Below are 12,051 nucleotides of genomic sequence, written 5' to 3'. Positions count from 1 at the left end.
GCCTGGGAAGCCCAAGGCCGGAGGTCATGGCCAGGCACAGCCACCCTCCCCCTGGAGACCCTTGTTCATTGACGCAGAAAGCCGTTTGTTCGGCGCCCTCATCATGTTACTGCCATCGTCATGCCCATCCTGCCCGCGGACCACGTCCCTGGCCCACCCTGATCCCTTGCCCCTGCCCAGCCCCTTCTGAGGGGTGGCCCTTCCCCTTGGGTTCCCAGGCTATGCCTGGAGCATGGCTGAGATCATCTCTTCCCTCCGGTCATGGCTGGGAGGTGGAGGCAGTGACTGCAGAGAAGGTGGCCATGTCACTCCTGGCTTGCCCCTCTGCCCTGCCCCCGCCATGCTCTGAGGTCCTCCACCCTCCAGTGCCTGGACTTCTCCCACTGGTGCCCCAGTTAGCCCCTCTGGAGACCCACAGTGGGGGCGGGGGCAGGAGCAGGTAGGGACAAGCACTGGAAGGCAACCTGGAATGTGGCCCCGACGAGGCCCGCAGTGTAGACCTGAGGCCTGAACCTTGCACTGAGTCCCTGTGTGACCCTGGGCGGACAGCAGGACTTTCCTGGGCCTCAGTTTCCTAGGCTGTAAAATGGGAGCTTGGTTGTGGAATCTCTCGTGTTCCAGTCTCTGAGCGTGGGGGCTACTCCTAGCCCAAAAGCAGGATGGGAGGTGGTAAGCTGGGGCCCAGGGACTCTGCCCCACCTGTCTCTGAGGTGGGTTCGGCTCTGACAAGAGGGGCTTCCTGGATGAGGGGCCCCTGCCCTTCCATCCTCTTGAGTGTCTTGCCCGGCCTGTGAGTGTCTCTCTCCCTCCTCCCACAGTGCGCCGTGTGGCTCCTCGTTTCTCCATCCCTCCCAGCAGCCAGGAGGTGATGCCGGGTGGCAGCGTGAACCTGACTTGTGTTGCGGTGGGCGCGCCCATGCCCTACGTGAAGTGGATGTTGGGGGCTGAGGAGCTCACCAAGGAGGATGAGATGCCGGTCGGCCGCAATGTGCTGGAGCTCAGCAATGTCGTGCGCTCTGCCAACTACACCTGCGTGGCCATCTCCTCTCTAGGCATGATCGAGGCCACAGCCCAGGTCACAGTGAAAGGTGAGTGCCACATGCGTGCCTGCCGTGGCCTGTGGCCTGCCCCGTTGTGGAGGGCAACAGGAGGTCCCAGCACCCGTAGCAGGTGAGCGTGGCTGTTGTGGGGGTGGATGAGGTCGAGGGATCATTGCCCTCTTCTGGGTGCCTCCTGGGGTCCTGCTGGCCCTCAGTAGTGGAGAGAGGGGTTTCTGTAATTCTTGGTGTTCATAATAATAGCCAACAGGTACTGACGTCCTGGGGGCAGATGCTGTGGTGGCAAGCACAGATCACTTTGTTCAGTCTGTGTCTACCCTGGGAGGTAGACATTCTCGTCCCCCTTGTATAGATGAGGAAGCGGAGGTGCAGGGTCATGTGGGAGTAAATGACAGAGCAGGGACTTGAACCCTTGGGGGTCTGATGCCACAGCACGGCCCCCTAACCACTACACATGGCACCAGACCCTCAGGTTTACCAGCCTCCTGGCAAGGATGTGGTGAAAGAATGGCCATGGGGACGTGGGCTCTCCGCCAGAGCCCTGGGATAGGCACGCGCACTCCTCCAGGCTCCCTGCTTCCACTCCTCCCCGCTCAGAGCCATCCTCCGTTCTGCAACTAGGATGATCTTTTGAAGATGTAAAGCAGGATCTCACCGCTCTGTTTTGAGAAACGGCTCTCTAGTGACTTCCCGTTGCTTTTAGGGTAAAGACTGGGATCTTCACTCCCTTGCCTGGCCCTACTGGCTCAGCTCAGTTCCGCCAGGCCTTCACGGCGCCCTCGCCATGCTGGTCCTCTCACTGTCCAGGTCTCAGCCCTGTGAGGCCTTCTGGATTTGCCCCAGCTCAGCATCCTGCTTGCCGCTCTCTTTGCCTGCCCCAGAGTCATGATTATGGACTCGGCGCTTTCCACTCACCCTAGAATGTAAACGAGAGCAGGCATATGACCCAACTGTGCGACCTGTGTCCTCAGCCCCAGCGCAGTGCCCAGCACTTAGTAGGCACTTGGTACTTATTTGTTAAGTGGTTGGCTGTGGGTCTGGGACTTCTCCACCTTCAATTTGAGCCAAGCCACAGGTGTGAAGGGCCAGCAGCCCCATCACTCTAAAATCCAGGCTGTTCTCTCAGGCACGTCTGTCCCCGACACCAACCCCAGTTATACGTGAGTGGCCACAGGTGAGCGTAGGCAGGCCCCAGAGGCAGACCTCCACCTTTCAGCCTGTGCGCCTTCCATCTGCACGAGACCCAGTCGCTACACCACCTCTGGGTCTATTAGGAGGGGATCCAGTGAGTTCTGGAAGTGGTGCAGGTAGACACTAGATGACCAAAGGCCCCTGGGGGCACTGACAAGGGTCACCATCCCCCACTAGGTGGTGCCCTTAGAGGTCACCTAGAGCTTTCCGGGCCATTCTTCAAGGTGGGCTGTGGAGGTCAACCACACTCTGGTTGGGTAACACCAAGGGCAGGGTTGGCTCCTGGGGTCATGACCTCAGGCAGCTCTGAGCCTCCCACTTTGTTCCCAGCTCTGCCGAAACCTCCGATTGACCTCGTGGTGACAGAGACAACTGCCACCAGCGTCACCCTGACCTGGGACTCTGGGAACTCTGAGCCTGTGTCCTACTACGGCATCCAGTACCGTGCGGCAGGTGCGGAGGGGCCCTTCCAGGAGGTGGATGGCGTGGCCACCACCCGCTACAGCATTGGCGGCCTCAGCCCTTTCTCGGAGTACGCCTTCCGCGTGCTGGCGGTGAACAGCATCGGCCGAGGAGCGCCCAGCGAGGCGGTGCGGGCCCGCACGGGGGAGCAGGCGCCCTCCAGCCCCCCGCGCCGCGTGCAGGCACGCATGCTGAGCGCCAGCACCATGCTGGTGCAGTGGGAGCCGCCCGAGGAGCCCAACGGCCTGGTGCGAGGCTACCGCGTCTACTACACGCCCGACTCCCGCCGCCCCCTGAGCGCCTGGCACAAGCACAACACAGATGCGGGGCTTCTCACCACCGTGGGCAGCCTGCTGCCTGGTATCACCTACAGCCTGCGCGTGCTGGCCTTCACGGCCGTGGGCGACGGCCCTCCCAGCCCCACCATCCAGGTCAAGACGCAACAGGGAGGTAGGTGCGGGCAGCACGCCGGCTGGGCGGCGGCAGCGGAGCCGGGGCGGGCAAGACCGTGGCGGGGCCCCTGCCCTCAGGCCGTGGGCTCAGGGGCTGCGGGAGGAGGAGGGCCTGTATTCCCCACGTGTGTGGTCGCCTGGGATGCAGGGCAGGGGTGCGGGGGTGTCTTCCCCTGCCTCCTTTCTCTGGGCACCCCTGCCCTCGAGGGGAACTGGGGAGCTCACGGCGCCTGGCGTGGGGGTGTTGCAGTGCCTGCCCAACCGGCGGACTTCCAGGCGGAGGCGGAGTCGGACACCAGGATCCAGCTCTCATGGCTGCTGCCCCCGCAGGAGCGGATCGTCAAGTATGAACTGGTGTACTGGGCAGCAGAGGATGAAGGTCAGCAGGTGAGTGCTCGGCGGGGACAAGAGGAGGAGGGCCCCTCTGTCTGTGCTGGGCTCACCCCGGCAGGCTTTCTGGATTTTGTGGTTGTACGGACACAAGCCCTAGGCTTCTCCCTGGGGCCCTGGGGCTCACGTGGCCGGTATGATCTGTTGTCCTTGTCACCCCTGTGCTGGGGGCAGAGTCCCCAGGTCTGTCCTTGGGTCTCTTAGGCTCTGTGGCTCACATGGCACTGGCAGAGCCCTCAAATTCCCCACCGGAGGCCCTTGTCTCAGGCGTTCATGGCTGTGTAGTCGGCGAGGTGTTCGTGGCCTGGGCTGCGCCGTGTCCCCTGTGCAGTCCAGGTGGCCATGTGACATGGAGCCAGCCCTGGAGCCACAGTGGGTCCAGAGGGGTCAGCTGCAGCCCATGTTGGGGAACACCCTCTGAGTGACCTGTGAGGTCAGAGCAGTCAGTGAGTGCTCCCTGCTCTTCCAGCACAAGGTGACCTTCGATCCCACCTCCTCGTACACCCTAGAGGACCTGAAGCCTGACACACTGTACTACTTCCAGCTGGCCGCCCGTTCCGAGATGGGGGTGGGCGTCTCCACCCCCACCATTGAGGCCCGCACGGCACAGTCCAGTAAGTGTCTCCTGAGGCTCCTGCCTGCTTACACCTGGGCTGGGACTCAGACACACACACCCTTCCCCCTTGGCCAGGGGCGTGGTCAGGTCTGCTGGGCCCTGGCCTGGACTCTGGTCTGGGCTCCGGCTCCGGACCCTGAGAGAGGGACAGGTAAGTTCCCGCCGGTCCGCGTCCAGGCAGCTGTTGGCCACGCTGCTCCCCGCCCGACTTCTGCCCCTCCCTTCCCCAGCCCCCCCACCCCCACCCCGGCCAGGTAAGTTCTGTGTCTGTGACTCATCCCCCTCCCCCGTCTGTGCTGGTCACACTAGCTGACTAGGCCACTCTCAGCAGTGGGACGGCCATGCTTGCTGTGTCTCAGACATGTCCCCGCTTTGGCAGCTGTCCTCCCCTCTCCATATCCCCACATCTCATCTCCCCTATCACCTACATTCCCTGCCTCATGACCCCCCCACCATGAGAAGAGTATGTGAGCTGTGTCATCTCACACTGAGCCAGCCACACGTAGGGACACGTCTGTGAGAAGGTCTACGTGCCTGCCTTAGGAGCGCGCGGTCTTCCGCGTGTGAGGCTGCCCGCCAGCCCGTTTGCGTGACTGCCTTGTGGCTTTGTGTGTTAACTGTGTTTCCGTATACATTCCTGTGTATGGGGAACGGACGCCGCCAGGCCGCGTGCGACCCCGTCCAACCACCTGGCGGTGCCGCATCTGTAAGAGTGAGTGTCTGGTGTGCTGCAGTGATTGAGTGGCCGCGAGGCTCTGTGTCCTCACCGTGGGGGCCACGGCACGGGGCAGTGAGCACATGTGACAGCCTTAAACACAGCAGTATCTGTGAGGCGGTCCATGTGACATGGGACTGGGTGTGAGTGTGCCAGTGATGAGGGGAGGCCACGCGTGACCTAGTGTGCACGGGTTCATCCTACAAGCACTTGCTGCGCTCCTGCGGGGCCCATGCACAGTGCAGGCCTGGCAGCATGACCCGGGCTTGGCCTCTGCTTGCAGGGATCCTCGTCTGGTGGGGCAGAAAGATATTAAACCTGCAATTACCCAAATGAGCTTTTAATTACATTTGGGTAAAGTGCTGTGGAGGGGACAAACAGTGGAGAGATGACGGGGTGGGAGCTTCGTCTGGTCTGAGGGGGCCAGGCGGGGGGGCTTCCTTGGGGGGGACACAGGCCCCAGGCAGGAGGTCAGCAGGTGCAAAGCGGGAAGGCACTTAGTTGTGGGCAGGGGGGAGCAGGGGGCCAGTGTGGCTGAAGCAGCTGGCCGCAGGTTGAGGGGACAGGTGGGAGGGCTGGCTGGCCGCTGGGCGAGAACATGAGGGACAGCCCAGCAGCATGCCAGACACCGGCGAGGAGGCCGGGCGGTAGTCGAAGCCAGAAGTGGCAGCTCAGCTCGGAGTGGCGGTGGATTAGAGCCGTCTAGGGTGCCAGCTCCCCGGGACCTGGTGGCGGACTGGCTTTGGGATGCTGAGGGAAAGGGGAACGTCGTGCGAATTCTGTGCTTCTGGTGTGTAGACCTGGGAAGAGGGTTGGAAGTGGGACCGAAGCAGGCGCCGCAGCCAGGGAGGCCCTACGCCGTGCGAGCGGCCATGCTGGGTTAGAGCTGGGGGACCCTGAGGAGGATGACCAAAGACAGCAGGAAATCCCGGAGAGGAGAGCGTCTTGGAGGTTGGAAGAAGAGAGTTTGAAGGAGCAGACGAGATGCTGCTGCCGAGCCATCAGGGCCAGAGGAACACAGGAGTATCCGCTGCGTCCTCCGCTGCGTCGGGTACCTGGGGGTGGGGCCTGGGACGAGGGCTGTGAGGACTAGCTGGAGGGAGGGGACCGCTGCAGCGGGAGGAAGGGTGCTGTGGGCCTGAGGATGGGTTTTGTCTTTTAAGATAGGAAAATTCGAGCATGTTTAAATGTTAACTAGGAATGAGCCCACATGGAGAAGTCGAAAATTCGGGAAAGAGAAGGATTTTGGGGACTCAGCGACAGAGCGTGGATGGGAGAGCTCCACCTTAGATGGCAGGGCACACCTCCCTCCTCGTGGGAAGCAAGGGTGGCTCAGTGAGATTGCAATTGTTCGGTGGGTTTGGTAGCGAGAGATGGAGGGAGCTGCTGGTGAGAGGCTTCAGTTTTCTCTGCAAAGTGGGAGACAGTTGTGTGCTGAGAGCTGGAGGTTAGCGGAGCGTGGAGGAGGTTGAGAGCGTTCTGTGTGCAGCAGCGGAAGGAGCTCCGGCGGAGGGAGCTGGGCAGAGAACAGAGGCCGCGGGCTGCAGGCAAGGCCCAGGTGAGGCCACTGGGGACGTGCTCATAGGATGCCAGCCTTCCAGGGCAGCTGACAGCACCGCCTTGAAGAGGGCAGAGGATTGGCTCCATCCAGGGCTTGGCACAGGCTGGGCAGGAGTGTGGGAAGAGAAGCAGGTGGGGGAGTTGGGGGTATGTGTCGAGTGGTGAGGTACAGGACCTCGGGGTCAAAGCCCAATATCGAGGGTGGTAAGGATGGTAGGTCCGTGGGTGGAGGCCCCCAGGGGGGTGAAGAGCCAGCACAGTGCTGGGGACCTTGAGCAGCTGTGCTGGGACAAGGTGAGGGTCTGCAAGGGGATGTTGGAGGCCCCGGTTTGGGGAGTAGGGCCATTCTGAGTCGTGGCAATATCTAGGGCATGGCCACAGCAGAGCAGGGGAGAAAGCCCTGGAGATGAGGGGCTCCGGGGCCAGGGAGGGAGACTGCTGAAGTCACTCTGGTAAGGGGTAGGGGCAGAACTCGAGATGGTGAGGAAGCCGTGTAATAGCACCAGGTTCCTCAATGAGGATAAGGCTTGGGAACGTCGCTGGGAACAAGGGGGGCACAGTTCTAACCCCAAGGAACTCGTTGAGTGAGAGCACCTCCATGGGGTGCATTTTCTCCAAATTAGCCAGGGCCATTGGCCTCTTTCCCATCTGGCCTCTGGTCTCTGTGGCTGCTTGTGGCTCACACACAGGCACCCTGTCCCATCTACAAGTAGGCACAGGTCACAGCGACCTTGTGCCAGAAGACTGGGGCTGCTAGTCCTGACGAGAGCTATGGGCCCAGCAGCGGGAGGTTCTCCATGCGTGGTTGTGTGTGTGACCAGGGGCACATGTGTGTGACACTGGGAGTCATGACCCATGTCTGTGTGTATGCGGCAGGGTGTGTGTTTTATGCGAGACAGTTCTTATGTGTGGGAGAGACCTTGTGTGTGTGTGAGGTGCTGTTAGACCCTATATGTGTGAAAGACACCATATGTATGTGTGGGAGGCCCCGTGCACGTGCGCGTGCATGTGTAGAGCCTGTGGGCCAGAGGGAGCCGGGCTGGCTGGCGGCGGTGGTGACAGCCTGCCTAGGAGGGGCCCTGGGATAGCCATTCTGCACTCAGGAAGTAGCCCGCCTGGGTGAGTTTTCCATCCTCTGTGACTAGTCACTGTGCCTGCGACCCCCACCCTCCATCTGCCTGCTTCCCCCCATTTGTCTTCCCCAGCCCCCTCTGCCCCTCCCCAGAAGGTGACCTGTGTGAGCACGGGCTCCACCACAGTCCGGGTAAGTTGGGTCCCGCCGCCGGCCGCCAGCCGCAACGGTGTCATCACCCAGTACTCGGTGGCCTACGAGGCAGTGGACGGCGAGGACCGAGGGCGGCATGTGGTGGAGAGCATCAGTCGCGAGCACTCCAGCTGGGACCTGGTGGGCCTGGAGAAGTGGACGGAGTACCGGGTGTGGGTGCGGGCGCACACAGACGTAGGCCCCGGCCCGGAGAGCAGCCCGGTGCTAGTGCGCACAGACGAGGACGGTAGGCAGTGGTGCCGAGGGGAGGGGCGGGGGAGGGGAGGCCCCCCTCCCAGACACCATGCACCTCGCACGCCCAGGGCCTTTGCCTCACACAAGCCAGGAAGGCGAGTCCTTCCTGGTGCAGGCTTAGTAGCCCACACTGGGGAAATGTAGCTGATGGGATGGCCTGTGCCCAAATCGCAGCCTGTGGGGCTAGCTCCAAGGCAGCTGGGGCCTCGCAAGGCTAAGGCAGAAGAAGCAGCCCCCACCTAAGATCTGGGAGGTGGTGATTGGAAAGACTGGTGCAAGAGACGCTCAGAGTAGAATCAACGAGACTTGGTCTTGGCCAGACATTGGCATGATGTAGGGGGCCCAGAAGAAGATGGGACAGGTTGTGCTGACTTTAGGGTGGCCAAAGGCCTTGTGCCTCACCCCTACTCTTCCCACCAAGTGAGGTAGCTCAGGGCCAGAGGGGTGGGCAGGCCTTCCTTGTGCTAGGCAGAGGGAGCCCTCCCTGTTCTCAGCAGGGACAGTGTACAGAAACCACACCAGGGCCATTCCTGGGGCAGTGGAGTGCAAAGGCAAGGCCCTGGAGCGTGCTGTGCCACCCCCCCCCCCGAACCAAGGTCCATTCCACCAGGCCTGACTCTCTTCTCTTCCTGGTCCCCAGTGCCCAGTGGGCCACCACGGAAGGTAGAGGTGGAGCCACTGAATTCCACGGCTGTGCATGTCTCTTGGAAGCTGCCCGTCCCCAGCAAGCAGCATGGCCAGATCCGCGGCTACCAGGTCACCTATGTGCGGCTAGAGAACGGCGAGCCCCGCGGCCCACCCATCATCCAGGACGTCATGCTGGCGGAGGCCCAGGTGCGCCCCTGGGAGGTAGTGGGGTGGGAAGGTGGACAACACCAGCACGCTTCTCTACCTCTGTGGAGCCCAGGTTTGCCGCTGTCCCCTGCCTGCCCTCAGAGGACTCAGACACCGAGATGTCCTGCTGTGCGTCAGGTTTGGGAGGTGCTCAGACCAGGAGGTTAGGGCTAGGTTCCAGGAACACTCCCTCTGCCATCTTGGGTCTGCCTGGCAGTCACTTCTGTGGCTCACGTACCAGCACTAGCAGTTAGGAGCACAGACCCCGGCTTCCATTGTCACCCCCTGCCCAGGCTTCGCCCCCCCCCCCCCCCAAGCCCTGCTTTGTGTTTTGCAGGAAGCTCATTCACTGTCAGTTAGGCTGGGATTTAAGATTTGCCTTCCTTCTCAACGGTGCTGGGCTGGGCGGCCTTTCCTCTCCCAGCCAGGGCAGGGACAGTGCTCCTGCCGCCGTCTGCCCCCGCTCGGGGGAGTTTTGTGACTGGCTGGGCTGGGCTGTTGCTCTGGGCCTGGCCCCCAGGAGGATGGCTCAACCCCTGGTGTTTACACTCAAGGTGTGGGCCTGGCAGCCAGCCTCATGTCTTCCTCTGTGCACTTGGGGTAAGGTCCCCGGGGTATCCTGAGCACTGGCTTGCTATTCCGGAAAGAATCTGGGATACTGGGAGGTTATGTGAATGGCCCAGAATTTCCCTGTAAGTAAGTCGGTGGTTGAGCTTGGACAGGAAACCCAGTCTCTGGACTCCTGGAAAGAGCTGTAATTGCTATGGCGAGTTTCCTCCCCAAATATTCTGCCGAAGAGTCCTAACACCTGGTGTGGTCTGCTTTCAAGGTCTCCCCAGCCAGAAACGGGCCCCTGGGAGGGGATCCACAGTGGGCAGCACTGAGCCAGCCCTGGGGGAAGGAGCCCAGGTTCCCTTCAGAGCCCACATGCCCACCCTGTCCAGCTTTCCCCCCCTCCCTGGGCAGGGCCCAGAGGTGCAGGGACAGACCCTGTATTCTCCATGCTGTGCTCAGGGTGGGCTCACCCACACGGACAAATGGGGCCTTCATGCCTCCGGCTGGGCTTAGCACTCAGCCAAAATTCCTCTCTGGCCCGAGGGGGCTGTCTTCCTCCTCTCAGCCTGGCCAGCGCTGAGAGAGAACCAGGGTGGAGGAGGCGGACATGTGCATTCCTGGGGCAGGTTGAGGACTCCTCCTGGAGCCTCCACTGACACACCCACCCAGAAACATCCCGGGAATGGGCTCCCTCCAGCCCCTCCCATCCTTGGGGGCCCAAGGCACAGCTGCAGCCAGTGGGGTTCAGAGCCACCCTTTCAGGTGCCCCCTTCTGCTTCCAAGTGGTTGGAAGGGAGCTGGGCCACAGGAGGAGGGACGCTGTCCCTGTGGCCTCAGACATGCTGTGACGGGGTGGACATGAGCCCGGGGCTCCAGGAAAGCCAACTGAAGGTGGAGGGCCTGGTCCCCAGCCTGGCCACAGGGCCCAGCTGTCCCCTGACCACCCTGTCCAGGACTCCACAGCCGGTCCCTCTTCACCCAGCAGCCCCAGCCGCTTAGCCCGGGGCCCCCATCAGTTCTGGAAGAAGCACAGGGGTCACACCCACCTTGAGTGTGCGGCCAGGCCTGTCACCTTTTATGTATGTCTCCATCTCAGGTTTATCTGTTTCTCACAGTACGTTTTTCCTCCCTCTCTCTGTCTCCTCCCACTGACTGTGCCTGCCTCAGTCTCTTCGCCTTTCTCTTTTCCGCTGCTCCCTTCCGTCCTTTCTCCCTCCATTTTGCTTCATCCACTTTGTCTTTCCTTCTCCTCCCTCACTTTGCCTCCGACACGGGAGAGGTGCTCTGTGAGGACTTCATGCCCAGGCCTGGCGTGGACAGGAAGAGTCTTCCCCGCCCCGCCCCAACAAGGAAGCTGGAGCAGAGGTGGGCCCAGCCACACCGTTAAAGGTGGTCACGGCCAGTCGGGACCCATTGATGGCCTCTTGCCATATTCTGTCCCACGCTTCTTGCAAGACCTTTCCAACAGAGCTTCCCAGAACAGGAGGAACTGGAGTCAGGGGACAGAGGCCAGACCAGCACTTCGAGGGTGGTTGGGCCAAAGGACCCATGGTCCCTCTGCGGTGCTGGACACTGGCCAACCTCAGCCCTTCGGTGCCACAGGACCTCAGAAGGGACACCTCACTCCCCCTGTCTGTCCAGCTAGTGCACCTACACGCACTGTGGCCTAAAGAAGAGTGTACCAAGAAATACCGACATTGCCAGCCCTGAAATATGCCTTCCCACCGCAGTGAGATCTCAGGCACCCCCAGGAAGGAACAGCATCTGAGTGCTTCCCCTGTGCCTGTGGGCAAGGGCCCAGGCTCCACGCTTGGCATTCACACTCTCAACATCTTGCTGGCCAGCCTGCCCGCCCCCTCCTGGCCCCGGTGCAGCTCTCTTCTGGGCTACGCTCCTGCCTGGGCCAGCTGCGTAATCTGTCTTCCAACTGGGAGACTTGGGAAAGTGGAAGGAGACACTGAATAATCATACCACAACAACAGGCATAGGCCGGGACTGGCCCAGGCCAGACTCTGCCAGAGGAGTAGGATGTCTTCCCCCATGTCTGGTGGCCTCTCCCTCAAAGCACCTATAGGTGGCGCTCTCTGGTCCCTGTGTGTCCTGGAGCCGTTCCCCCCCACTTCCCCATCAGGCTGTGTGCCCTCCCAGTCTCACTCCCCTCCTCAGCCCTGGCAAACAGCATGGGCTGGGATCTGCAGATGGGGAATGGTCCTGGGGTGATACCCCCATGGGCAGGCCCTGTAGAGGCCCGTGCCCTCCCTGTGCCCTGCCCAGGCCAGGCCCACTGCAGACAGAGTCCTTCACATCCTGTCTCCCTTTCTCTCCCTCCCGCGGTCAGTGGCGGCCAGAGGAGTCCGAGGACTATGTAAGTAACAGGTGTGCGAGCGCGGGCGAGACCTGGGTCAGGCTGGGCTCGCGGGACGCTCCCCTCCCCCACCTTCCCCCCAGCCTGAGCCGCCAAGGTCCGCGGGGCACCAGCCACATCCGGAGAAAATTGGCGTTTAGGCTCAGGCGGCGAGCTGAGCAGCGATTGGCATTTCCTCTAATCCTTAACTTCTCGCCTGTCGAGCAGCCGTTTTAGGCCAGTGTTTGTGATCGACCAAGGCCTGGCCCCTGCTCTGGCCAGACGGGGATGCAGTTAAATCCGATCCTGATCATTAGGCCTTATTGATCCCTGGAGTGAAAAATCACCTGCTCCC

General features: G+C 61.7%; 1 protein-coding gene across 11 annotated transcripts in view; it reads left to right on the top strand.

The window, feature by feature from the left end:
• Window positions 1–12,051, top strand: part of PTPRF (protein tyrosine phosphatase receptor type F) — an 85,643-nt gene that overhangs the window by 52,857 nt on the left and 20,735 nt on the right. For 5 of the 11 annotated variants that reach the window (XM_036086090.2, XM_036086088.2, XM_078073274.1 and 2 more), the window contains 7 exons: window positions 819–1,088; window positions 2,580–3,161; window positions 3,414–3,550; window positions 4,023–4,167; window positions 7,650–7,955; window positions 8,604–8,797; window positions 11,691–11,717. In XM_036086090.2, coding sequence (XP_035941983.1) covers window positions 819–1,088; window positions 2,580–3,161; window positions 3,414–3,550; window positions 4,023–4,167; window positions 7,650–7,955; window positions 8,604–8,797; window positions 11,691–11,717 — 1,661 coding nt within the window. The remainder of the gene's footprint in view (window positions 1–818; window positions 1,089–2,579; window positions 3,162–3,413; window positions 3,551–4,022; window positions 4,168–7,649; window positions 7,956–8,603; window positions 8,798–11,690; window positions 11,718–12,051) is intronic. The other 6 variants (XM_036086098.2, XM_036086097.2, XM_078073273.1 and 3 more) reach the window with 3 other exon arrangements.

Source organism: Halichoerus grypus, chromosome 5, assembly GCF_964656455.1.
Source record: "Halichoerus grypus chromosome 5, mHalGry1.hap1.1, whole genome shotgun sequence".
Classification (NCBI taxonomy): domain Eukaryota; kingdom Metazoa; phylum Chordata; class Mammalia; order Carnivora; family Phocidae; genus Halichoerus; species Halichoerus grypus.
The sequence above is the reverse complement of the archived record's forward strand: the minus strand, read 5'-3'. Positions and strand labels throughout refer to the sequence as shown.